The 24,959-nt window shown below is 42.2% G+C and overlaps 5 protein-coding genes across 5 annotated transcripts; 2 read left to right on the top strand and 3 right to left on the bottom strand.

Annotated features, from left to right (window-relative positions):
- Nucleotides 1-87: 87 nt before the first annotated feature.
- Nucleotides 88-3,220, bottom strand: LOC121181731 (E3 ubiquitin/ISG15 ligase TRIM25-like). Its single transcript, XM_041037847.1, has 6 exons — nt 2,592-3,220; nt 1,977-2,072; nt 1,623-1,856; nt 1,368-1,524; nt 1,196-1,240; nt 88-1,087 (listed from the first exon to the last, which is right to left on the bottom strand). Exons 1-6 carry the CDS (start codon nt 3,174-3,176, stop codon nt 567-569), a joined length of 1,638 nt encoding a protein of 545 aa, XP_040893781.1. The 5' UTR covers nt 3,177-3,220; the 3' UTR covers nt 88-566.
- A 15-nt stretch (nt 3,221-3,235) lies between these two features.
- Nucleotides 3,236-5,340, top strand: tmem17 (transmembrane protein 17). The gene is made up of 5 exons (XM_041037852.1): nt 3,236-3,714; nt 3,898-4,001; nt 4,467-4,580; nt 4,692-4,835; nt 5,000-5,340. The coding sequence occupies exons 1-5, from the start codon at nt 3,600-3,602 to the stop codon at nt 5,075-5,077; spliced, it is 555 nt and encodes a 184-aa protein (XP_040893786.1). The 5' UTR covers nt 3,236-3,599; the 3' UTR covers nt 5,078-5,340.
- Nucleotides 5,341-5,456: 116 nt separating this feature from the next.
- On the bottom strand, nt 5,457-12,944 carry agbl2 (AGBL carboxypeptidase 2). Its single transcript, XM_041038172.1, has 22 exons — nt 12,835-12,944; nt 12,694-12,698; nt 12,376-12,549; nt 12,016-12,123; nt 11,497-11,647; nt 11,112-11,367; nt 10,449-10,850; nt 10,118-10,260; nt 9,321-9,480; nt 8,891-9,017; nt 8,702-8,802; nt 8,396-8,508; nt 8,242-8,320; nt 7,951-8,073; nt 7,781-7,861; nt 7,590-7,688; nt 7,308-7,404; nt 6,925-7,077; nt 6,774-6,804; nt 6,450-6,676; nt 6,159-6,300; nt 5,457-5,942 (listed from the first exon to the last, which is right to left on the bottom strand). The coding sequence occupies exons 1-22, from the start codon at nt 12,942-12,944 to the stop codon at nt 5,759-5,761; spliced, it is 3,066 nt and encodes a 1,021-aa protein (XP_040894106.1). The 3' UTR covers nt 5,457-5,758.
- An 861-nt stretch (nt 12,945-13,805) lies between these two features.
- fnbp4 (formin binding protein 4) lies at nt 13,806-21,441 on the bottom strand. The gene is made up of 17 exons (XM_041037970.1): nt 21,259-21,441; nt 20,638-20,715; nt 20,413-20,543; nt 19,949-20,123; nt 19,423-19,570; nt 19,133-19,235; nt 18,681-19,031; nt 18,347-18,533; nt 18,064-18,203; nt 17,881-17,985; nt 17,420-17,553; nt 16,253-16,422; nt 15,731-16,026; nt 15,479-15,596; nt 14,907-15,100; nt 14,522-14,679; nt 13,806-14,337 (listed from the first exon to the last, which is right to left on the bottom strand). Exons 1-17 carry the CDS (start codon nt 21,380-21,382, stop codon nt 14,250-14,252), a joined length of 2,700 nt encoding a protein of 899 aa, XP_040893904.1. The 5' UTR covers nt 21,383-21,441; the 3' UTR covers nt 13,806-14,249.
- A 22-nt stretch (nt 21,442-21,463) lies between these two features.
- On the top strand, nt 21,464-24,483 carry LOC121181816 (seipin-like). Its single transcript, XM_041037971.1, has one exon. The coding sequence runs from the start codon at nt 21,737-21,739 to the stop codon at nt 23,003-23,005; it is 1,269 nt and encodes a 422-aa protein (XP_040893905.1). The 5' UTR covers nt 21,464-21,736; the 3' UTR covers nt 23,006-24,483.
- The last annotated feature ends 476 nt before the right edge of the window (nt 24,484-24,959 follow it).

Here is a 24,959-nt window from a genome sequence, read left to right as displayed (position 1 = left end):
GCTCCTGAAATCCTGTGCAGAGGAACTGTGTGGGATTATGGGGCAAGTCTTCAACCTGAGCCTGAAGCTGAGGATGGTACCACAGCTATGGAAGACCTCCTGTGTGGTACCCGTGCCCAAAACACCACATGCTAGGGATCCTAGCAGCTTCAGGCCAGTGGCTCTCACATCACATCTAATGAAGACACTGGAGAGACTGGTCCTGGGCCACCTCCGAGCTGAGGTGAGCTCAGCAATGGATCCACTGCAGTTCGCCTACCGACCCGGGATCGGAGCGGAGGACGCTGTGATCTTCCTGCTGCACCGTGCCCTGACTCACCTGGAGAAGCCTGGCAGCGCTGTGAGGATTCTGTTCTTTTATTTCTCCAGCGCATTCAACACTATTCAGCCTGTGCTTCTGAGGGACAAGCTGGTGCAGTCTGGAGTGGACTCACACTCAGCCTGCTGATTATAATGAAATAATCAGCAGGCTTACTTACTTTGGAGAGTAGTTTAACGCATACACAAGAAAATGCACAAAGAAAAACAAAAACACTCTAATACAGATACTTCACTCAAGTAACCATCTACTTTGGTGTGAGTATCCTAACAGAGGAACCTCTGGAGACCATGAACCCTGGGTACAGAGGCTTGGAGAATGTGGTCTGAACTCTGTGAAGGAGCCTCATTTTACCAGAATCAGACACGGTGTAGAAGGACAGGATCCCTGCCTTATGGTTCAGATACACTCCTACAGTAGAGGAGCAGGGGATGGATATTCTGGTTTTGATTTCATCATGCCAAAAGGTGCAACCAGAATTTGAAAGGGAAATGCACCAGGACTGGTCTGTGTAAGCAAAGCAACTTTCCTCCAGCTCTGCCCCTTTGTAGCACACAGCAACCTCTACCCTGGGCCCCCCCCATTCAACCTCCCAATAGCAAACTCCAGATAAACCTTCAGTGCACAACACTTGATCATATTTGGTAAATCTCTCTGAGTGGTGTGGGGGACGCTGAGCTTTTTTAATCCAGGTAACCATGCTGTTCCCCTCAGAAAGTATTAGGTTTGCAAATGCTGTGTTTGGATCCAAACTGAGATGGCAGGAATCTGAAATGTAGAATGTTAAAAATTATTATTTAGAGTGACGAATTGAGTACATTAGAAGGAATGTACTTCATACAAATGTGTTTATCCCAAACTAAAGTAGCAACTCACACAGGAAGAACTCTTGTCTTGTCTTTGGATCAGGATCAGCTTGAACTAAAAAACGGGAAAACATAACAATCTGTATCCTCAGAAAACAGGCTATTTATACAATCACAATCATAATCAAATACACTTCCAGGAAATAAACATAAATTATTAGAATGATGTCATTTTTTCTTACTTGTCTCAGATATTTCTGCAACAGCCTTTCCTAGGTTTTCCAGTTTGTCTCTCAATTCAGAAATGGCTCTTGTCACAAAGTCAAAAGATGTGTGTAGGTGGATGTTGAAATCTGTGGACACCTCAGTTTCTGGGCGGTCGAAAATGGACTGGCATCTCTAGAAATATTATATATAAGATTTAAAAAAAACAAAAAAAGAAAAACTCAACATAAAGTGTAATCCTAACCACAAAATTATCTGTTCTGTCCCTGTACCTGCAGGACTTTAATGTGATCCTCAGTGAGGGACAGCTGCTTCAGATCGTCCTCTGCCTTCCTCAGCTCACAGATCTCCTTCTTCAGCCGAACCACGAGTGCTTCAGCTCGGCTCATTGCAGCCTCCTCCTGAACTCTGATCACCTCCCTCACAGCACATCGCCTTTTATCCGCCATTTGGACAATTTCAGCATAGGCCTTCTCATTCTGATTGACAGCTGCATCTCCAGAGCACTGACAGCAGAAAGACATAAGACAGAACAACGTAACTACAGTGATAATGTTACAGTAAAGAAAATGGATACAGGAAACATGCATTACTTGTCAGCTAAGACAAAGCAGAAGACAGGTCACCTTTAGTGCTTTCATTTTCTGTCTCAGCTGTCGCAGTTGCTTCTCTTTCTCCTGTATTCCTTGCTGGTATCTTTGTTTCTTCTTTCCAAATTGTTTCTGAAAATAAAATCATATCGTTCAACCCTTTGTTCACTGTCCGTTTTAAACTTGACATCTGTCATGTATCTTTACAGACATACAGAAACAAACCGTGCAGCATAATGTATCTTCCTGAATCTATCATTAGTAGAAAATAACTGTCTGTAAAATGAAATTTGAACTGCACACACAGATTTCACAGTATTATAACTCTGATAACCCAAGACTTATAAGATAAGATAGGATAAGATACACCTGTATTAGTACCACAATGGGGAAATTGCATCCGCCACAGGAGCAGAGACAGATTCACCCAGGATTTACAAAAAATCAAAAATATTTAAACACTCAAGATTTACAGTAGAAAATAAATACTATAAACAAAATGACAATGTACAGCGTGAGTATAATATATAATGTTGAACCACTGTACACAGTATGGGCACAGTATAGATAGTCTAGACAGCAAAGAGAGTGTAACCAGAAGCGGATTACTTCACAATTATAAGCAATGTGGTCTAAAATAAATGTTCTTACTTGTCTCTCTTTCCTCTCAGCTGCAGCTGAGACAGTGTCATGACCTTTGTGATCATCCATCACACAAAGCAGACAAATGCATTGGCCATCATTGCGACAATAGACCTCAAGCAACTTGTCATGCTTAGAGCAGATTTTCTCTTGTATGGAAGCAGAGACTTCCACAAGCTTGTGCCTTTTGAAAGCAGCAGACTCGTAGTGAGGCTGCAAGTGAGTGGCACAGTAAGAGGCCAAACACACCAGGCAAGACTTGACGGCTTTCAGCTTCCTCACAGTGCAGAAATCACACTCCACTTCTCCTGGAGCAACTTCATCCATAGCTGGAGGGGTGGGTCGATCTTCCCCTGACATTTTCCCCAACAAATCAGCCAGCACCGTGCTCTTGTTCAGCACAGGTCTTGGGCTGAAAGTGTGTCTGCACTGCGGACAGCTGTAAACACCAGCTTTATCCTCCTCGTCCCAGTAGGCATTTACACAGTCCATGCAGTAGCTGTGGCCACAGTGAAGGGTCACAGGACTCTTCAGTACATCCAAGCATATCGAGCAAGACAAAGCATGTGGTTCGCTGCTCACTGCCATCTTCATCACAGCGCTCTCTAACTTTCACTTTCTCTGAAACCAAAACTGATCGTGAGATGAGAGTAACATCTCTTGTTGTGCTAAAGTCAGTGTTGCCAGACAAATAAATCTGACTGAGCGGTTTACAGGGTGCATTTCATAAATGTACTGGGGGTGTGTGTCAAACTTTAGAGCCCGTTTGTAAAACGTTGTGTCGTATTTGAAGGTTTTAAGAGACCGAAACGAGGAGACGATTTAGGAAACGATGGAACCAACAGAGGCGACAAAAAGACACTTTTCATGCGAGATTTGAGCGGAACGCGAGATTTCTCCGGTATCCAAGGAGACGACGACAGCGTTCGGTATCTTTGCAGTGAGGAAGAGGCGCTGGTGGGAGTGTGTGTTATTTCCTCCGGTGATGTTTCTGTTTAGGAGACGGCCTTTTACACAATGGACCTGCCGGAGACGATCAGAAAACGTCTGGAAGACTTCTCTCGGAATGTGTTATTTGACCAGAGTCGGACTCAGCCATTCTCCAAGGAGAATGACTCGTTTTTGCCACACGGTAAGTTCAGCTCAAAACGCAGCTAACGTTACGGACGAATTAGCACCGATGTCAACGGAGCTAACTAGCGAGAGGTTGCACGGGGCTTTGTTTTTGTCTCAAGAATAGTTTTACAGTAGCTGTTCATGAAATTTGGTTGTTTATTTAATCAATGTTTTTTTTTGTTTGTTTGCATGTTTACAGACAAGCGGGTTCTGTCGAGTCTCCACCTCCAGATGTCTCTGTACTTTAACATGTGGTTCTTCCCCTGGTGGTGGATCAGTGAAGTTGTAATGCTGCAGCTCAAGGTAAGGCAAAAACAGTCAAAGTGAAAAGGAGGTGAGTGAAAAGTGAGAGTACTGCTAATGTTTAATTCTCAGAATAAATAATCGTACAGTGTGTGTTATTATAATTACGGTGTATATGGGAAAGAAATAATTATAACCCCTAACTAAAATTAATACACCCTCACCAGACACTTCATATTGTCAGACTTCATGACCATTGTGGCGGATGCTAAGCTAAAAGTTACTTAGAGTTAAAGTTCACTATACTCTTCAGACATTTCTGCACTTATATTTGCAGTCAAATTATTTTGCAGTCATAATTTTGGGGAGTAACATTTAAATCAAGCAAAAAAAAAAAAAAATTTCTATTGTCAGGATTAGACCTGAAAACAAGTGAGAACATTTCATGCCATAAAAGCCCATTTGAATGAATCACATTAATTTAAATTCAATTCATTGCATTGCTGTAATTGACATTTCTTCCAGTATCCGGCCTTGCCAGACTACTACAAGTTCATCCTTGTGACTGTTCTCATCCTGATGACTCTGATCGAGGCCATTCGACTTTACCTTGGCTATGTTGGGAACCTGCAAGAAAAGGTGGGGCATCATGCAAGTTGATGTAGAAAAATAATTTGTCCAAGAGGACATTAACTCTGGTGAACGCAAGGGCAGAGATTCTAATTCATTTCATGTCTGTGTTTGTGGAAGGTCCCGGAGTTGGCTGGATTTTGGCTGCTGAGCATCCTGCTTCAGTTTCCACTGATCCTGTTTCAGCTGTTTAATGAAGCCATTCTCATACAACCCCTGGAAAGAGGTGTTCACATAGTTCTCGCTATATTCATACTCACACAGGTATGTGTACACTCCTCTTAAAAACTGAGTGTTGTAGTTGTTCTATTTCCAATCTAAGCAATGCATATACCTACATTCAGGTTACATTATGCATGTTTTCAAGCTTTTATTATTTGGTGATAATTGCTGATTTGATCTAAATGCTTTATTCCTGAATGATACAGGGCCTCACTGGTTTTGTGGCACTGCGGGACATGGTGAGACACACAGAAAGCCAGTTTCATCTGAGACAGTTTGACTGACTTATGAAGCTCTTAACTTCCCTGCAACACGTGGACACACCAGGACATATCCTTACTTAACACCTCCAACTCAGAGACTGACCACAAAAAGGATGTGTCAGGTTTTGTATTAATCGCATTACATGGGATATTTACTGTTTACTAACTAATTACTAAAGAGAAAAACGTTTGGCCATATTTATTTTTGTATTTTATTCACATTTTACTTCATGGGATTCTATTGTTGGTTTTGTAAATTTGCAGTAAATAAAATCTACATATAACACCCCGCCTGTGTACCATTTACTAGGCATCATATACTTTGTGTTGGTGTATTCCAAGCACAAAGGTTTGTTACCTAATCTTGTTTGTACCAATATCAACACTAAGCAGAAAACATATTAGCATTTAATTAACATTATGCAGGTTTTACAGAGTTTATATCAATTTTATCAAAATTTAATCCCAGTAAAATATTGCCTATGGATAGAAAATATTACTTTTTACTACTTACTTGTTTCACTTCTCTCCTTCTGTCATGAGATCTGTATAAATGAGGTAGCAAAAATCATATTCTCTGATGAGTGGAGGTTCACATCACTGGCCAGAGAGCAGAGAGAATAAAAATCACTCTGTAGTTTCTGAATTTTAATTACTGAGCCCTAAATTGGAGCAAAGAGATGTTCTTGTGACCACTGTCACTTACGGATCCATACTTATTTGGCTTTCTCTTCCAGAGTGATAGTGCCTGATGCCCGTTGCCTGAAGCCTACTGAGGGTGTCACTCTGTTGTTGCGGAAGTTTCATTTTCATGAAGCTTGAAGGCTTTGACACAGGGGGTAAAACACCCACGTGCCTTTTGTCCTCCAAAGTCTCTTTGGATAGTCTGAGGAAAAAAGGGAGCACAGAACACCATAAAAATGAGATAAAATTCTTAATGCATATCATCACTGCACAAAGACTGTTTTCTTATCATAAATGTTTAACATCAGGACTTAACCAAAAGATGGTTGAAAAACTTTGAAATGACAACCTGAGCATTTAAAAGAGAGAGAGAATGACAGACAAAGAGGCTGTCCAAGGGGATTAAAAGTTAATTTACCTTTTTGCTCTTGGGTCTGTGGGCCTTAGTACAGGCACTAATAAATTGCTGTGTGATTCAGTTTCTCTCAGAGGGATGTCAGGGGTGAGGTCTCTCTGGTTCTGCTCTCCAAGTGGTATACATCTCAACAGTGACAAACCAACTGAATGAATGACAAGGTCAGGTAGAGAAGAGGAAAAGGTTCAATTTAAAGAAAGAAACGAAAAAAAATGCATTTTCATGTAACTGTATCCTCAGAAAACCCAAACTTCAGTATAAACTATATAATATCTGTGTATATGAAGGAACAACCTTCGGAGGCATTGTCTTCCTGTTCCTCATTCTGCCATTTAGTCCTGGTTACAACTGCATGTGTGGTGGAGGGATCCTCAGGCACAAAGTAACGTTCTGAGACCTGTACAGACTTTCTGTCTCTGTAAATACACCGGCCATTGAACTTGTCACTGGTGAGACTTGACAGCAGGCGCTTTGTTGGAATAATGTCCGAAACCATCTTGACACACATGGATGAGGGAGACCTGTCACAGACAGAACATGAAGTCAATCTGACCATACCTCAGCGTGTAGCTGTCTACTGTCTATTTAATAGGAATATTATTATACTGTAATGTTTACCTGTGGGGCGTTGTGAGGGAAGATGGTATCCCTGAAAAAGAGAGATGAGTTTTACTCCAGAAGAGCTACAATTTGAAGGCTTGAAACGACTGAGAGATGGTGAAACTGTAATTCAGTTCCATCTGGAGCTGTACTGTACATGCAGACAAACCTCTGTGGACTCTGTAAGAGACAAAGGATTGTTGGGGGTAGTGATGCTGGTGCTGGCTGGGATATATGAAATTTGGTGAAGGTGGAATGAGAGCGCTCAGGTGCAGCAGCTGAGAGGAGCATCGCCACTGTCTTGTATCCATCCCTGGGCCATCTGTGAAAGCAAGCCAGACACACTGTTCAGTGCTTCATACAACCTTTTCTAACACAAAGATGGTTGAAAAAATCATGGCTTTCCCTGCAGGAGACTACATATTGGACAATGAAATATTTCATTAGTCCCTCATAAATCTCCTTCATATTTAGAAGTCAAAAGCAACATGGTTAACAATAACCTCCAAAATATGCTAGAATTACACAGTGAGGACATGAGGACAACGTTACCTGTGTGAGGTGACACAGATGTGTATGTGCTGATATGTGGACATGCTTTTGCCCTGCGATGCAGGTATGAAGCCCTCATGTTTTCCAGACAGTCATCCTAGGGAACAGAAAACATCCCATGGAAAATATCCCAAAAGCCAAAGACGATCAGTTAAACATAAATTGAGCTAGGTACATGAACACATGTTTATAGATGACCACTATTGTGTAAATAGTGGTGACCAAACAGGCTGGTGAGGAAAAGGTGATTTTATGAGGGATTTCAATCTAGATCATCTTTACCTTGACAGGCTCACAACCCTGCCACAGAGTCACCTGACCGACCTCCCCTGGGTGAGTAGTGGGAGGAGGGATCACAGCTTTCTTTATCAGGCCATTTACCTTCACAGAGGAAGAAATATTGACGGAAACTCAGGAAATTATCTCACTTCTTTGGCTGGCTGGAACGTGTTCACGCTCTCTCTGTATCTTACCTGCCACTTTTTCCTGTGCCTTCCAGCAGGCCTCTCTGGGATGGTCTCTTTGACTGGGGTCTCATGTGGCAGGTTGGACTCCTGCAAAGACCGTTCATTAATCAGCCATTAATCAGCGCAGTTAATCAGACAAGAGTGTGCATTCCTTAATGGACCATTTAGTCTCTTACAATATTTTTGATGCTGCTTTGCAGAACCTTTGGCTGTTTGTTGTTCTTCACTCTCTCTGTTCGCAGCCTGTTCCTCTCTTTATGACTCCTCAAGCGTTTCTTTTTCTTCTTCACTGGAGTTTGCTGTGGGGGAGAGCCAAGAGTATGTGCTAGACTGATATAATGGAAGACATGATTCAAAATTGATTTTCACAAAGGAGCCCAGGGATCACTGGATCCAGATGTGATGTTAACCTTTCAAAGAATACAAAGCTCTAATGTGTACATACAGTGTTCTTTGTGCCAGTATACCTCTGGATGGAGACTTTGTGGTTGGTTCAGTAAATGCACTGGGAGTCCGTCTGAATCTGAACTATTTGAACCACTGGTGCTGGGAAAGCAAACAAAAAATGTTCATATTCAAGCTGAATGAGAGCACATTTTATTTATTATTACATTTTCTCACCTGGTTTCTAGGTCAGATACAGAGATGTTACAGTCAGTGCCAAAATCTTTGCCCAGCCTTTCCCTGATCTCCTTTCTCAACAGCACAGCCAACTCTGCCAGACAGTAAGTGGTCTGAAATTAACAGCACAGAGGAAAAATAAAAAACTGCTGCACGCACACAATGCTCACTTTTAAATACCAGAGTCACAACATTCAAGCTTTAAAATCCAGCATCCAAATATATTTTGGTGCTCCAGCTATGGAGGGAATCTACATTTCCGCACATCAGTAACACAAACTGACATACATATGCTTTATCTCTCACCTTTGTTTGATCAGGGTCACAGTAGTCCAACAGGGTGTCACAAAAATAAAAGCCCAAGGACTTCAGGTCTCGAGTAGTAAAATGTGTTCCCCTCCTGTCACCTATCAGTTAAACAGATGACAGATCCTCATTCAAGAGAACTGCAAGCTTACATACATCAACACACACATTCAGAAAATCTAATCTCACCTAGAGTGGATCCTCCAAAGGTGGCCTCCATAGTGTAGCTGTTTCTGATGCCAAGTCTCCACATGGCGATTCGTCCTGTTCCCTCTTTGCTCTTCTGTACCCTGAATTTGCAACTCTTGAAGGAGAACTGAGGAAGACAGCATAGTTTGGGTGTTGTAGCTGAATGGGAAGTATGCACAAATGAACACTGCTTCTGAAGTGTATGTGTGCATGAAGTTTTCCACATATTGGAAATAGTAGTGTTGTGTGTAACAGATTGGTGACTGTTAAAAAAACATGGTGTCCAGAACACTAAATTTGTAATCTAAATGAAACAGGCCCATAAAATTCCAAAATGAATAAATATATTTAACAAAAATGTTCACTGACCATTTGTTACTCAGTCAAAATATAGGTTTAAAAGAGTTTTTCCCAAAAACAGTGACTTTACCTTGTTGCTGGCGTTCTTGCTCATCATTAGCGGAAAGACTCTCTCATGAAGCTTGAGAGAGGCATCGCCTCGGCTGTTACAACCGTACATGAAGACATTGTTTTTGCGGCTGTGGCCATGAAAGTCACAGTAAAGAACAACATCCGTCTCGGCCACCAGCCTGGGGACAACATAGCATAACAGGGAAAAGCGTTTTGTTCAGAATAGATTTGTGGTTTGTCAACTTTTCAAATAGATAAAAAAAATATATAAGAGAGAAATATAGAGCATGCAAATACAGCGTGTGCTTGGGAAGCTAATTTGTAAGTTTAGTTTTGCAAGACACAGTTCACCAAGAGAACTTTGTATGCAAAGTTCCAGTTCAAACAGCAGTTTTTCATCTTTCCTTTCTGTTTCTAACGACAGCTAAGTAATAAAGGCTGATGTCAGGAAGTTACAAAGTCAAATGACTTGGTACCAAGTGAAGGCCTCCTAATAATTTACTGAAATTGGTATCTCATTTCAAATCAACCATTTCAAATTAGCCTTTTGTTTTAAAATATAAAACAGAAATATTCAAAAAGAACATTGGATCTGATATTAAGAACATGTGCCTTTGGACAGCTCTCAGCCAGAAAGTATAGTCTGGGAGAAAAACAATGCAGTCTGTGTTCATCACAATAAGACATGCATGTCATGAATGTAGAAAAAAAAAAGAATAGAAAAAAAAGGCTACTGAAAACACTAAAATACAAGTTACCTGACATAAAACTACTCTCAAATAGTGACTTTGTGTTTGTCCCTGCATGTGTCTTTACCTTTCCACCATGTTTCTGGTGTGCCACACACATGGAAAGAAGTCCCTGAGCATTGTCTTGTAATTTCTGTTGAGATCCCTGCCTGCCAGAGAACACCGGTAATTTCCCACCACCACACCATCAGGGTTCAGCATTGGCACCACCTGCAGCAAATTGTGTTTGATAGTAATATGTAGCATTACAACGGTAAATTGCAACACAACCTCATCATTTTGGTCTTTCACCAGCAACTTCATAAATTACTGTTCAGACAAATAACCAATTGGAGTGTACTGAAGTAGTGATCATTATAATACTACAGATTTGAGACTATGAGCTTGAGGTCCCTTGCCTTAAAGACAAAAGTGTCCCTGAGTAGTTGAGCATCTTCTGAGTCCCCAAGCAGGAAGTCCAGCAACCCCTCCATCATCCAGGACCCATTGGTTTCTCCAGGGTGCACTCGGGCCGTCACCACCACAGCCTTCTTGGTCTTGCCCTCCACCCTGCCAACGCCCTGGGACGTTATTGTCACAACATACACGGCGTTCCCAGCAAGGCTGTGGCACAGCACCCGTAATTTACAGAATGAGGCAATTGCTGGGTTGGAAGAAATACGCCTAAGATAGCGCTGCAGGTGTGAATAGGTGTAGGGGTAGCAGTGAGCCAGGTAGCAGGTGTCCGAGTCGTAAGGAAACTGGAGAGTCCAGGTGAGTGAGTACATGGCAATGACGTCACTGTTGTTGTCCTTGGGATTCTAAATAAAGACAGAGACAGTGGTTTACAGGTTCCTGCTTCTACCATTTTAATTTCAAGTTTGTGAAGTCATGCTGTTCTGGTGTGCCTTTATAATTCTGGCAACATGAAAGAGCACAGAAGTTTGTGTTTTCATTTACTTACTACAGATCTCATAATTGCTGGGGAAAACACTGGGAAATTGACTAGTAAATTACAGTGCACTGACTAAAGCCAATCAAAATTTTTGACTTTTCCAACTCATGTCAGAAAGTTTGTCTACCTGACTGAAGTTACGGTAGTATCTGATGTTGGAGCCGATGCGTTGCCATCCAACACCTTTTTCCTCTGCAGCCCTCTCAGAGTAGAGGAGCGGTTTCATACCCAGAGAATACAGGCTGCTGCTCTTCATCAGGTTGATGATAGTGAAGCGGTAGGTGACACCAGCCTTCATGTTCCTGACCCTGAAGTAGAACCACTGCGTGTGCTTTGTGGTGTACATGTCTGTGCGCAGGGTGAGCTCATACTCATAGACACCGCTGAACATAGGGAAGAAATATGAATTGAAACAGAGAATGACAGTAACTGAAGCTAGAGTCACAGAGATTAAAATGTAATGGTTGAAATGCTGCAACAACTGATCAGTATGTTACGATGCAGAAACTCACACTTGCACAACTTTCTGAAGGTTCCCACTCTCAAAGCGTGACTCAAACTCAAGGGTGAATTCTGTCTGATTGCCTTCAGAAGAAGTGGCACTCTTAATGGGCCCCCTGCTCCCTCCAACACGAGAGCAGGTAAAATAGGGACGCTTAGTGGCTTAAAGGAGTGAGAACAAGAAATGAAGACACAGCTTTCAATAAAAATAAACTTGCATTGTTTTCCAGAGAGCAGGATGTATCATGTTTATCTAGAAAGTGACTACAGTTGTTAATATCTGGAATAACAACAGCTGAGGGAAAACACTTAAGCGGCCTAATGGCCCATGACAACCCCCATGAATATTCACAGTAAGACTTAAGACTTGTAAATTGTTATACAGCACATACACATGGGGATGGTTTTATCAATATGACATCTACATCTTGAGGCCCAAAGGAGTTAGGCTGGGTTTGTATTCATTAATACACAAATTTACAGAGTAAGATGCCTTTAAATTCAAACAGCCTTTCAGTGAAAAAAGTTACCTTGGTCAGTGCAGTATACCACTTTCCCTCTCTCCTCTCCAACTGGCATCGGTGTCCTCTCATGTCCCGTGTGCTGATAAAAAGGCTCTGGCTCCGGGGGGTCCCACTCTACAACACACACTCTCTCTGTCAATCCATGTTAACACTGAGAGAAAAAAGGGCATATCAAGTTTTAAATTTATCACTGTCTTTTATTTTTTACTTTTTCACTTAACATTGGTTATTCTTTTTGCTAGAAACATTTCCTCACAAATGTGACTCATTGCCTAAGCTTGGGCTAAGAAACACCACTGATCAGCCCTTGTGCATATCAGTAACATACCTGGTGGCATAAAAGGTTTAAATAAAATTCAAAATTACCTATGTGATGGATAATGTCACTGATGACCTCACACTCTATCGGCCAGCGGGGACGGGAGATTGATGGAAAGTTAACCAGGTCCAGCGGTGCCCTGAGGGTCAAAATAGGTCGCCCACCATCAAAATCTATGAGCAGCTGCCTGGTCCGCAGAGTCTGACTTAGGTTTATGGACACTGAGTGGGAACATGAATCATACTTTCAATAACTCTTTTCAATTGCACGTGATTGTGTTAATTACCTCATTCACAAAAATGCTCGTTTAACATATAATGATCTAGGATTAGGGATGAGATCCCACATATTCATTCAGTGTTGACCAGATCTCCCTCTCAACATGGTAACACATTTTATTATCCACTGTTTTTTCATTAATTCCAATTCCATTTCAGCAACAGTTAGGCTGTAAACACTCCATGTATATCTTATCCAACTGTAGTCTATGTGAAAGTAGCTTACACTGTCTCCTCCCTGCTAATTCCTGCTCATCTTCCTCAGTGTTGGAGTCACAGGTGTCCGATTTGTCCAAATGGTACGTATTCCACCAATTCCTGATAGCAGAGACAGCCATAGTTGATGTTTTCTCTGCCTGATGGGAAAAATGAAAGACATCAGTATTGTATCCTAATTACCAGACTAGATCAGACGTGTAGTGGCTTGATCCCTGTTTCAGAATAATACAAAGATGAATTATTATCATGAACCAATGCGAGCTCTTGAAGGATAATCCAAATCAGGTCTTTTACCACAGAATATGAGCCGGTATGCAAATGCAGGTATGCAGGATGTTTTTACTCTGTCGCTAATTTGGCAGTATTTGGGAGCAGCATACTGTACAACTGTTATAACTGTAACTAGCTGGAGTTAACTGGTTAGCTCGAACACAGCAGCTCATACAGCAGCACAATGTCTATCTTCAGCACAGGCTTCGTGGTATTTTTACATGAATTTAGGATGTTCACATTCGGGTCAATCACTTCTTGCGGCAGCTCCGTCTCTTCTACAAAATAATGGCTTTTAACTACCCTCGACTTTTTCCTGTTGCTAACACTATCATTAGCTTCTGCTAACACGCTGTTTTCAACCTGTGCAACGATACTGTGTTTTTTAACGAATGTACAACAGCCACTTACCTCGCTTACGTTTTAATTGCACTGCTTCACATAAAAAAAATCCCACATAAGTAAAACACAAGGCCGAAAAGCAAACTCGGTGGCTACAACAAGTGGAAGTCCTTCTCGACGTGCGCGATGTTACTAAGCAACAGGCTGTATCAACAACACCACGGTTGCCGTGGAAATGCCGCACTACCAAGGCAGGTCAAGTCAAGAAACGCTTCACAAAATAAGAACAATTTGGCGTGAAAATGCGGTTGAGTATTAAACATTTTTCTCTTACGGTATATTGAAAATACAGAGCGTGTCAAAACAAATATTGGAAAAAAAAAACGTTTAATAACTTTTTACAAAATGTACAAGTTCAGTGACATTCCCTCCCATTCCAAAAACATGGCTTAACCATGATACGTTTTATGTACACAATTGTAAAAATGCTCAATAAAATAGGCAATCCCTTCGAAACAAACTGTGGTTTCATCTCTGTGGTGGTGAAGATTTCATACACTAATGAACTCAAGACGTTTGGCACAATTACAATTGTGGCTATAAAAAAAACAAAAGAAAGGACATTCAAACCCCTCTGGTGAATGGCCTGCCATGTCAGGGCCTTTAAATGTCTCCATCATGAACAAGAAAAAAGGTAGAAAATATCTGCGGATCATTGAACAAAACTTAAATTGGGGAAGGGTGACCTTATGGTAGTGGTAGGAGTGGATTTAAAAAATGTTGGCTGGGCAGTATATGACCCAGGCCAGATGTTACGTGCTATTCATCTTCCGCTTCTTCAGTCTTTCCCGCCAGTCCTCAGGAAGTGCCTCAAAGTTGGCATTCTTTGACGCTTTTCCTCTGAAGAAAATAAAAACAGTACAGCAGTTAGTTTAGGGTTTCTAAGAAGGACAAACAGAACAAGCTGGAGATGAACTCAATGAATAGTACAGCTACATCTAAAGTAGTTGCACACCTCAATTTACCTATCATATCCTTTAGACCATTAAAAAAAAAGGCGACAGCAAATTATACAGAAACATACGTCATGAGCTGCTGTTGCTTCCATTCCTCGATACTCTTCTTGTTAAGCTGGTCTCTGTCCTCGTCACTGGAGCTGCTTTTCTCTTCCTCATCCAACTCTTTCTGGATGCTCTGCCACTTCTTCACCAGAGAAGGCATTTTGGTCTTGCTCTTTTTTGACTACAAAGCAAGTGTCACAAGGAAATATGTAACTTCAGGTTCTTTTGTATGTGACATTTAAGCACTGTATTACAAGAATAGCTTGATTGTGTAGAACTGCTAGCTTGATTTCCGAACCTTGCACGTTGTACCTTTAATAATGAGTATTATTGGTGTCAAAATAAATTGTTTTATAAAATACCAACAACTTTTGACACCTTCTATAAAATGTTAACTCCAGTACTAACCTTATCCTTTTTGGCTTTCTTGGTCTTGTCTATGGGTAGAGCCTTGGCTCCAGCAGGTTCAAAGGGTGGCTGGGATGGTGGCAGTGGTGGTTGAGGAGGCAGGGCTGGGACAGGTGGGACTGGAGGTTCACAAGGAACCAAAGGGGCAGTGACAGCTGGCACACCCCAGTAGGCAGTTGCTGACATAAGAGGAGCTGCAGAGAAAGACAAACCTTATTTTTACGGGGTAAATATTTGAACAGTGCTAAGGGTATTGTTTAATTTCATTTGTTTAACTGCTTGTTTGAATTACCACTCTACACTTAGTGAGGTACTATACTGCTGTACTTTGCTCAGTATATGCATACTTCTGGCAAGTTCTTTCATGTTCCTTGTTTTTATGATTGGAAGCATTTGCAAGGTGCAAATGCTTCTTGCACTGCAAAGGGTCGGTGTTTAAGGCAGACAGTGAAATTGGCCTTTGGTCTTGTTTCAGTGGATATGTAATAATAGAGATTACACAGATAATCAAACTAGAAAGAAAAGTGCTAAGCATACACTATGCTTACAGATGTATAGTGATATCCGTTTACCTGCGCTGGCAGCAGACTGGGTGTAGAGAATGGGACTGCTGCCAATAGTAATGGCTTTATTTAGCTGACTAGCTTTACGTTTCTGACCCTTCCCCAAGGATCCCGATGATTCCGTAATCTGTGTAAGTGACAAGAAATAAGAGTTAAATAGAATAACAAGTTAAACGCTGCTGTGCACTATTATTCTGAATTTACACATACAGTATTAACAGGAGAACAGTAATCAAAGAAGAATCTTGATTATGCCAATACCTTTACGCTAGCAGTGCCTGGGGGTAAAGGAGGCCGCCCACTGCCATCTTCCTCAGTTCCAGGGGCCGGAGGCTCCCCGTCATTATCATCATCCATCTCCATCTCCACCTCCATGATCTCTCCATCACTGTCAGGAGGAGGAGGTGGTGGAGGAGGTGAGCCTGGGGGCAGAGGCGGGGGCGGGGGGTAGTTGGAAGGTGGAGGTGGGCTGTCGGGAAGAGGAGGTTGGGATGGGGACCAGAATGCACTGGGTTGAGGGGGTGCTGGTGGGGCAGCAGCAACATAAGTAGAAGATCCTGGTTTTTTGAAAAAGGAAAAAGCAACAATATGAGGAGTTATTGAGAGATAGTATATTGTTACATCAGTATGCCTATAGTACAAGCAAAGTAATGTTCACTGAATATTATCCATGCACATGTTCAATAAGAGACACAGGAAATTTTTTATATAAAAACTTCATCTCTAAGTTTATAAAAGGAGCAGCAGCAGTCTAAGGAGCAGCAGTACTTGTAAAGGACTGACCTGTGACCCCGCCAGTAGATGCAGATGACGTTTTGGTGTCCCCTTGGATGGAAGTCTGTGTCTGGGTACCTTGGCTGCCTTTCAGGTCCTCCTCCTTGTCCTCCTCTGTTGGGAAATCCCACTGGGAGGCACCGGTCCGGTCCTTCACATAGAAATACCGCCTGTGCTCTCTAAAGAGTGGGACAACAGAGATAGAAGGCAAGAGTCTCAACGACTGTTCTAGCAACTGGCTGAGTGGCATGATACCCTGGAACAGTGGGGCAAGGGAGTGGACCTAATGGCCACAGTAAGGGGTGGGGGTGTTGGCATGGACAGCAACTTTAGCCATCCACATGAAGGGCCCAATTAGAGTGTGGTTATGAATGTGGATAGGGAACCCACCTTGCTCTCAAAAACAAATAAAACAAAACCAATCATCTCTAGGTCCTTAAAGTAGCATTCAGCAGCTTACACCATGGTTGTCACATTTGTTCCGTTTTAGACAACCATTCCCACCCAGACACAGGAAGACGCCAGGGAGGAAGCATCATCATCATCATCATCAACCATAGGTCAGAAAATAACAGGCACACAATCAACTTGTTTCACATCAGAAAGAAGAAAATTAAAAAAAGAACAGGAAGACATATGAAATAGAGTTGGTCTGACCTGCTGGATTCCCGTCATTGCTCCATCTTCACCTTTTATTTGATGCGTGACACTCGTCGCTTCCAGGGCATCACTCTGTCTGCATTGCATTCTGGGGGTTGTAGTCCTGCAAAGTGCAAAGCTCTCCCACGCAACCAACCTTCCTACCATAGCCCCCCTCCCAAATTTTCCACTGATTGAACCCATAATCAGTCTACAACTGCCCTCACATCAAAGGGCTTAAGAGTCTGTTATAGGGACAGGAAGTCCTGTCTGTGGCGGGTATAATTCTACAGGAAGCAGGCTGGCCCAGAGTGGATGCTCGCTTATCAGTGCGTGCAAGGCAGAGTGCCAGGAATGCATCTCAGAAACCTGAAGAGTCTGTTTCTGGTAAGTATGTGAATCCACTTGAACTGGTTAAGCTTCTCCCCAAGTCATGTTACAAAGTCTGCAACCTCAGCAGTGAAGGGGGTGTAGTCACACGGTAAGATTTTTGGGGGACGAGGGAGTTTAGAGATGTGAAAGGTAAGGAGCGCGTACCTGTCCCAGTGGCAGGACCAGCCTTTAGGGGTGGCGTTAAGTTCGTAATGTTTTATGTGTTCGGCAGCTTCCTGCAGCCTGCGGCGAAGATAGACCCCATTCAGAGCACCCTCCCTCCAGTCAGCGATCCGCGTCTGGAAGAGAAGAAAAAACAAAAAGAGAAAGGGGAGAGACAGGAGAAAGGAGTGAGATAAAAACCCAGAAAGTAAAAGTAAAGGGATAAAGAGATAACAAAGACAGAAGAGCAACAAGACAGATGAATAACAGAAGAATAATTACAGTAAGTTTCCAGAATGACATCCTATGATGGATTATTATGAGCATATTAAATATTAAGCACTACTGCATGGCTGTGTGGAAAAATGACACGAAATAAATTTAAGACTTAAATATTTTAGAAGTCGCACTGGGGTAGCTTCAACTGGGAATATCATTTAGAAACTGAACAATTATCCTCTCACCTCAGTTTGCAGCAGAAGCAACTGGAAGTTCGAGATTGCCTTTTTGTTTATCCCCAGGAACTCCATCTTGCTGGTTAAGGTGTTAGCCAATTCTCCAATCTGAAACTATATATTATTTCAGCGTTAAAAAATGCCTTAAAAGAGACTGTGACAATTATTATGGTTAGTAACTAACGTTGTTACCTTGAGCTCAGGCGTTTCCACTTTGAGCTCAGGAGTTTCCGATTCTTCTTTCACCAGAGGTTTTGCAACCGTTTTCTCCTCAGAATTATCTGCTTCCTTGTCGTCTCCTTCTGCAATATTCTCTAGGACTTTAGAAAGTGCTAGAGGACACAAGATGGAAATTTAAGTATGCAAGAATTTCTGAATAAAAATACTAAAAGGTAGGATTTTTTTTAAGTAATTTGCCCATCCCTGTCATGCATGCCACTTTTCCACTAGCTCATATGTAAACATTTGGACTCACCAGTCTCTGTGTTGTCCTGTAGGTCTGAGCCTCTGCTGTTAGAGTCTGGGCTGGCAGCAGAGGGGAAGACAGTCTTCCACCTGTTTTTCTTCAGTAGAAGACCACGAGAGGCTTCTTGGCTTGTCTCAGAGCAAGGACTAGAACCCCCTGTGCTCGCATCACCCTCCTCCAGTGCCCGGAGCTCAGCCTAGGAGATGGATTGTGGAGTCAAGTTAAAACAAGATGATACTGACTTTGCCACCAGTGATGGAATGCCTCTACTGTGCACTAAAACACAACTTCCTCCTGCCAGATTTCAAAGTTGCACATTGAATAACTAGCACTAAATCCCTACCTTTTTCCTCTCCAGAGCTAGTTCCAGCTCCATTGTGTCCTCCTCCGTCTCTTCCTCAGCATCCGAATTGTCTCCTGATTGCTTCTTGGCAGCAACATCTTTCTGGACGGTGGGGACTGGGACAGAGTCTGAGTCACGCAAAGGGGTAGAGGGGGATCCTGCAGGCCGTACACCCTCCCCATCAGAATCCAGGCTGTTCTCTGTCTCATCCAAACCTTTGAGCAGCCTTTTTCTCCATTTTTCTTCTGCTTCTTTCACTTCAGAGGGGATCAGAGGACCAAGCAGAGATGCAGCCACTCCACGGCGCTCCTCCTCTTCACTTGTGAGTCCTACGACGCTCTCGATGACCTCCTTTTACACAAAACATGAGAGTGATATATTTAAACTCAAAATAACAATCCTTGAACACCACAGAATCAAGCTGATTTGTGTTGGACTTGAATGAAACTTGCCTTCCCCTTGGTCTCTTTCACTGACGTCACGGCAGCAACAGATGCAGCGGTTTCCTCTGTGTAATAACCTCCATGGACTGTGCCATTCCCATTAATACTAGAGCTTCAAAGAAACAAACAAAACACATCATCACAACTGAATTTCTGTACTGGGGACAAAATCCAAATCAAGTGAAAACAAGTGTACTTCAGATAATGTCAGTAGTCATTTTATCTGGCTTCAAAGATGAAGAAGCCATTCACAAGGTTGTGGCAATACTTAGCCCTGTCTCTCTGTCAGTCACTCCTACCTGTTGGCATACTGCCCCAGGCTTTGCACCTGATCAGCTAGATAGTGTGGCAGCTCCCAGGACACCTCGTTAGTCACAGTGTTCCAGTAGTAGTAGCAACCAGAGTTCTCATCCCACACCTCCTGCCAGTCTCCCATCTCTACACCCACTGCAAAAAAAGCATATACATGAAATGCTACAAGACAAACAATGGGATATGTTGGCTAATATTTCATGCACAATTTCTTTCTCCCCACCAATGAAGAACAAAGAAAGCCATCATAATTTAGGCTATATCCTGAATGATTTGATCAATGTGTTGCAATTAGGAAAGTGGACCTAAAACACATGTCAAAATGTCAAAGTTCTGCAATACTAAAAAGGTAGCTGGCAAAATAATCCTTCCTTATGATATGAAGGCAACTATAATTATTATACAGTTGCTTTCTTATTGTATTAGAACACGTGGAAGTGAAAAGGAGTCCATTGCAGAGAAGAAGACATTCAGACATGCACATTTGATCTTTAATACAAAGCAGACAGTTACCTCCAGCTAGAGAGTATTGAGTATTGTACTCAAACTCTGTGCTTTGTTGGGTCTGTCCATCACTGGCAGCTGGATGCTGACTGTTAACCTCGGGTTTGGGTGGAGCAGTAGTCGGGACTGAAGGATGAGATGTTGCATCATCTGAACTTGGCTGAGTGGTGATTGCATCAATTTCCTGTGGTGGGAAAAAATGTTTACAGAATTTATTATTTTTGACAAAAACATGATTTCAGTCCCAAGCATGAACAAGCCTCTGCTAAGCAATACTCTCCACATAAATAACGTGATTTATTGATGAAAAACTAAGCACAAGTTAGAAACCTATAGAAAATTGATTCGAAATAGGTACCAACTTACGTTGACGGTATTCTTATTAACAGAAAACAAAATATCTACATAACCACTGTTTCAGAATCCAGTAACTACGGCAGGGGATTGAGAAAAGTAGCTAAGTATGTACTCACAGCCATGAAATTGGCCAGTGTACTGTCGATGTCAGCTGACTGGTTGTGCAGAGAATTTGCAGTTGAACGCTGAGAGTCTCCAGCATCTTCTTCATCACTGTCCTCATAGGCTCCAAGCAGGGACAACCCCTCTACAGGTGGAGACAAAACAACTTCGATCAATGAGATCGCAATCTTGTCTTACTTTCACTGCCTGAGAGACATACACACATACTGTTACTTTACCTGTGGCTTTTACTGCGGGAGCCTTCATATTTGTCCGTCTTTCTCTCACGAATCTGTGTCCATCACCCTCCTGCTCGTCTGCAAATCACACCAGCCAGGGGGTTAATGTTGAGATTCAACAGTTAACGGCAGTAAGACAAGTGGCTGCAGCGCTACAGCCATTCACAGTCTGGCTAACGGCGTGAAGCTAACGATATTCACCCGAGTACTGTCCTCACACTCCATAATAAGCAAAATGTAGAAGTATTTATATGTTAAGTAGGGTCAATACATTGGGGTCAACTGGCTCAGTCATTTGTCATAAGCTTGCTTTTGGCAAGCCCTCAAAACTCCTAGCTTGTTAACCGCTAGCTTAGCAAGTTAGCCGACAGCTTCTAGTCGAAAAGTTAAATGAAAAATAGCGTATTCATACCTCAAGCCAAAGCCAATCAGTTATTTATTGGTAGCAGTGTATATTGGCACCAGATTAATTAATTCGGCAACTAAATACTGTGGAGAAAATTGTTTTTGCTTTTTTTTAACCTAATGGGCCCTTTATGCACACCTCGAGCATTTAGCCTTCAACTAGCTTGAAGCTAACAAGCCACTGAGATGACATGTTTAAAAAAAAAAAAAAAATACCATCAGATCCCGAAGGTGCTTCTTCCCTCTCTCCGGCATTCCCACCGCGAAGCCCGGGAGGTGAAAGCTGTAGAATTGTTCTCCGACCAACCCCTCCACCCGTAAGGCGAGTTTTCTTCCCCATCCCTGGTTTGAGGGCCTGCTCCCTTCGCTGACGTCGTTGTTGCAGCTTTACCCTGCTGTTTCCGATCTACCACAAAAGAAGGTATCGACTTCCGGATCACAGGGTCATGTTTTGTGTGTAGCAGCAGCTATATTTGAATGCCAGCTAAGTTGCTAACGAGCTTAGATAACCTCCGATTAAGTCAGAAGAAAATAGACGTTACACCTTTAGAAGTCAATATATGTATTTTCTTAAATCACATAGCTTGTGGACTAAAGCTAACTCTCGGACTCTTGAGTGTGTTTTTGGACAGACGTGACATGGGAGGGTGAAGATAAGCTTATTCAAACAGTTTCGGAGGGGAAACACCCATTCATGCATGAACACAAGGACCCTCCACAGAGGCAGCAGTCAGCAGAGCTTGAAGGAGGAGCAAGTGTCCAAACCAGGACCAGGAGAAGGTCGGTGTGTTCTGGATCAGACACGATGGGAGCTGGGATGGGATCCATTCTGCACTGGCTGCACGATGTAGCATCTGTGACTCTCCTCAAAGCCCGGCGGACTTTATTTCAGGCTGCCGTCCTGTTCTGTGTCCTGGGTCTGCTGCTTTGGGTGTCCATCTTTCTCTATGGAAGCTTCTACTACTCCTACATGCCCACTGTGAGCTTCTCCACCCCTGTGCACTTTTACTACACCTCTGATTGTGATGCCTCAGAGCCAGGGCTTTGTTCATTCCCCAGGGCCAACATCTCTTTCTTGAAGAATGAGAGAGACCAGGTGATGGCTTACGGCCAACCTTATCGAATATCTTTGGAGTTAGAGATGCCAGAGTCTCCGGTGAATGAACAGTTGGGTATGTTCATGGTCAAGATGTATGCTTATACCAAGGGTGGGGAGACTGTCTCATCAGTGGGACGATCTACAATGCTGCATTACCGCTCCAGCCTCCTTCAGACCCTGAATACTTTACTGTTCTCTCCTTTCCTTCTGACTGGGATGGCTGAGCAGAAGCAGCTCATAGAAGTTGAGCTCTTCTCAGGCTACAAGACAAATGCTTATCAACCCACTATCGGTGCTGTCATTGAGATCCAGTCCAAACGAGTGCAGATCTACTCATCTCAGCTCCGTATCCATGCCTACTTCACTGGTATACGATATGTTCTGTACAACTTCCCCCTGACATCTGCAGTGATCGGCGTGGCCACCAACTTTGCCTTCCTCAGTGTCATTGTGCTGTTCAGCTACCTGCAGTTCATATGGGGTGGGCTCTGGCCTCCAGACCAAGTAAGAATCAGGGTCATGATGGGAGACAACACCCGCATCCAGCAGAGGAGAGAGGAGGCCCGGAGGCGCATGGAGAGGGAAAACTCACAGAGGGAACTTGACGCTCCTAAAGTGATTGGATCTGCAAATGAAGCATCTGATTTCCAGGGAAATGACACAGCGGCAGAGCTATCATCAAAGAAGTTCTCAGTTATCTCCGATGCCTCGGGGGTTGATGCTCCAGATACCAGGGAGGAAGGGTCTCATGACTCTAAGGGGCCTGATGAGAAAGACAGTTCCGACGTGTTGGATGGATGCCTGCTGCCTCACCAGGGCGAGACAACACTCCGACAGAGACCTGGACCGTGGATGAGCCTGTGAACCATGCCTCTGCGCACAGTTAAAGTACCTGTAGTGTATTTTCATATGCCACATGTCCCATCACTGTTCAGTAGACGAAAAGTCATTTGGCAGATACTCATAGATGCACTCAAAGTCACTGCCTCAGTTGGCACAAATATAGATGCATGAAAATATATTACTTGTGATGTTTTAGGCAACAACAAGCTACAGCTTATTGTCTAAGTTTACCTCACTGTAACCTTTACCTCTGCTCATGTCTTTCTGCTTATTGTCTGCTCAGTGTGCAGACTGTCTGAAAGACAACAGTGCTATTACAGTCTTATGTTTGTGCCATTCGTGTTTTTGGTTGTGCCCATATCAGGAGGTGCTACATTCCAGCTCTGTCTTGTTCAGCAGTGTTGTCTGAAAGAAAATGGCATTACCATCAACTTCTGTCCAACAATTTAACACACCTGTTTAAAGTCAGTTGAACCTGCTTGTGTTTTACTGCTCTGATGTCTGAAAGGTGGCATTTTCCCACTTCATGGTCAGCTTGCAATAAGTGAGGCACACATCCCAGCAATCCTCCTATAAAAATAGAAGTGGACAGTGACTCTCTTAATTACCAGTTCAAATATAAGTAGACCTGATTGTTTTTGAATGTAACTGATGTCCACTTGAAACAAAATTTTAAATTTGGATTTTGAATTTTCCAGAACTGTTTCACACGCTCTGAGAGGATACGCACAGGCATGCCCCGTGATATTTTTTTTCTCAGAGGCTCTCTCAGCAATTAGATTTGGAAAATTTGCCCCAACAACTGTCTTTGTTTTTTAATAACTTCCTAGGGAAAAAAAGGTCCAGCCTAAGGGATACAAAAAATTTGTTGCATATTTTATTCTTTTTCATCTTGCTAGTAGAAACGTTCTGTTTCAGTAATTACTGACTTAACTGCTGTGGCACATTAAGATGAATATTCTGTGTTTTTACAAAGTTGGTTTTCATTCCATCTGATCTCTGTATTCAGTATCTGTTACAGTGCAGTTTGCACTCTTAAGTTTAAAGATGGTATTTATTGTGCTTTCATCACAACAGAGCACCAAGATAATTTTCAGATATGTCTTTTAAGACATATTTGTTAATCGGTCTGTTAATTAAACATGTTTGTATTTAACATTAAGGAACATAAGATATTGAGAAGGATAAGTAAGGTTACTGTTGTGAAATTGGCTCTTGTTGGTAAAGCCGATGACGATAAGGTAAAGTAGGAAATGTTGGCAAATAGCTGAGCCTCCATGTATTTAACCTGCTCTTCAGGGGAGTTAGGGTTTAAGCAATTATGTGTAAGGGTTTGTGCAAGTTGTGTTGATGTAGGATTTTGTACCAAAGATATTAAAATGAAGCACTTATCACTTGGTCATCTCAGATTGTGTCTTTTAGAATATTCTTCTAAATGCCTCTGAAGTTACATGAGTAGGTGTTATTTATGCATTGATACTGAATTAAACTAATAAAAACACACATTGGTGCAAATCTTTTTCTTTCATGCCTTTGTCATAAGTTTGGGTGATATCCTGGTAAAATGATAAGGCAGCTCAAACTACCATCAGCAACATTTCTGTCTATAGAAAAATCTGACACTGTGGTGCTTTTTAAAGCAGGTTTTTCAGGAAAGTTTGAGTTTTTGTACATGAGGTTTGAGACCAAAATCTGAGACCTGTTGTTAAAACCTTTGGCCAAATACTATCATTGTTTGAAATGCAAGATATTAAAAAGATTTATTTTTCTAAACACCACACTCACATTTTAGATAAAGGCATTTCAGTGTTTTGTTACTAAAATGAGGATTTATACCTTTATTTATGTTTCAAATATTGTTGTCATTAATCAGAAAAATGTCTAAAAAAAAGAATTTTTTTCTTGTCAGGAGATTTGTCCTCATAACAAAGAAGTTTGTGAAACAGTTTAGGCACTATAACAACACGAAGGAGTT

This window comes from Toxotes jaculatrix, chromosome 5 (genome assembly GCF_017976425.1).
Source record: "Toxotes jaculatrix isolate fToxJac2 chromosome 5, fToxJac2.pri, whole genome shotgun sequence".
In the NCBI taxonomy this organism is placed as follows: domain Eukaryota; kingdom Metazoa; phylum Chordata; class Actinopteri; family Toxotidae; genus Toxotes; species Toxotes jaculatrix.
This window is presented reverse-complemented; position numbering and strand designations above follow the sequence as displayed.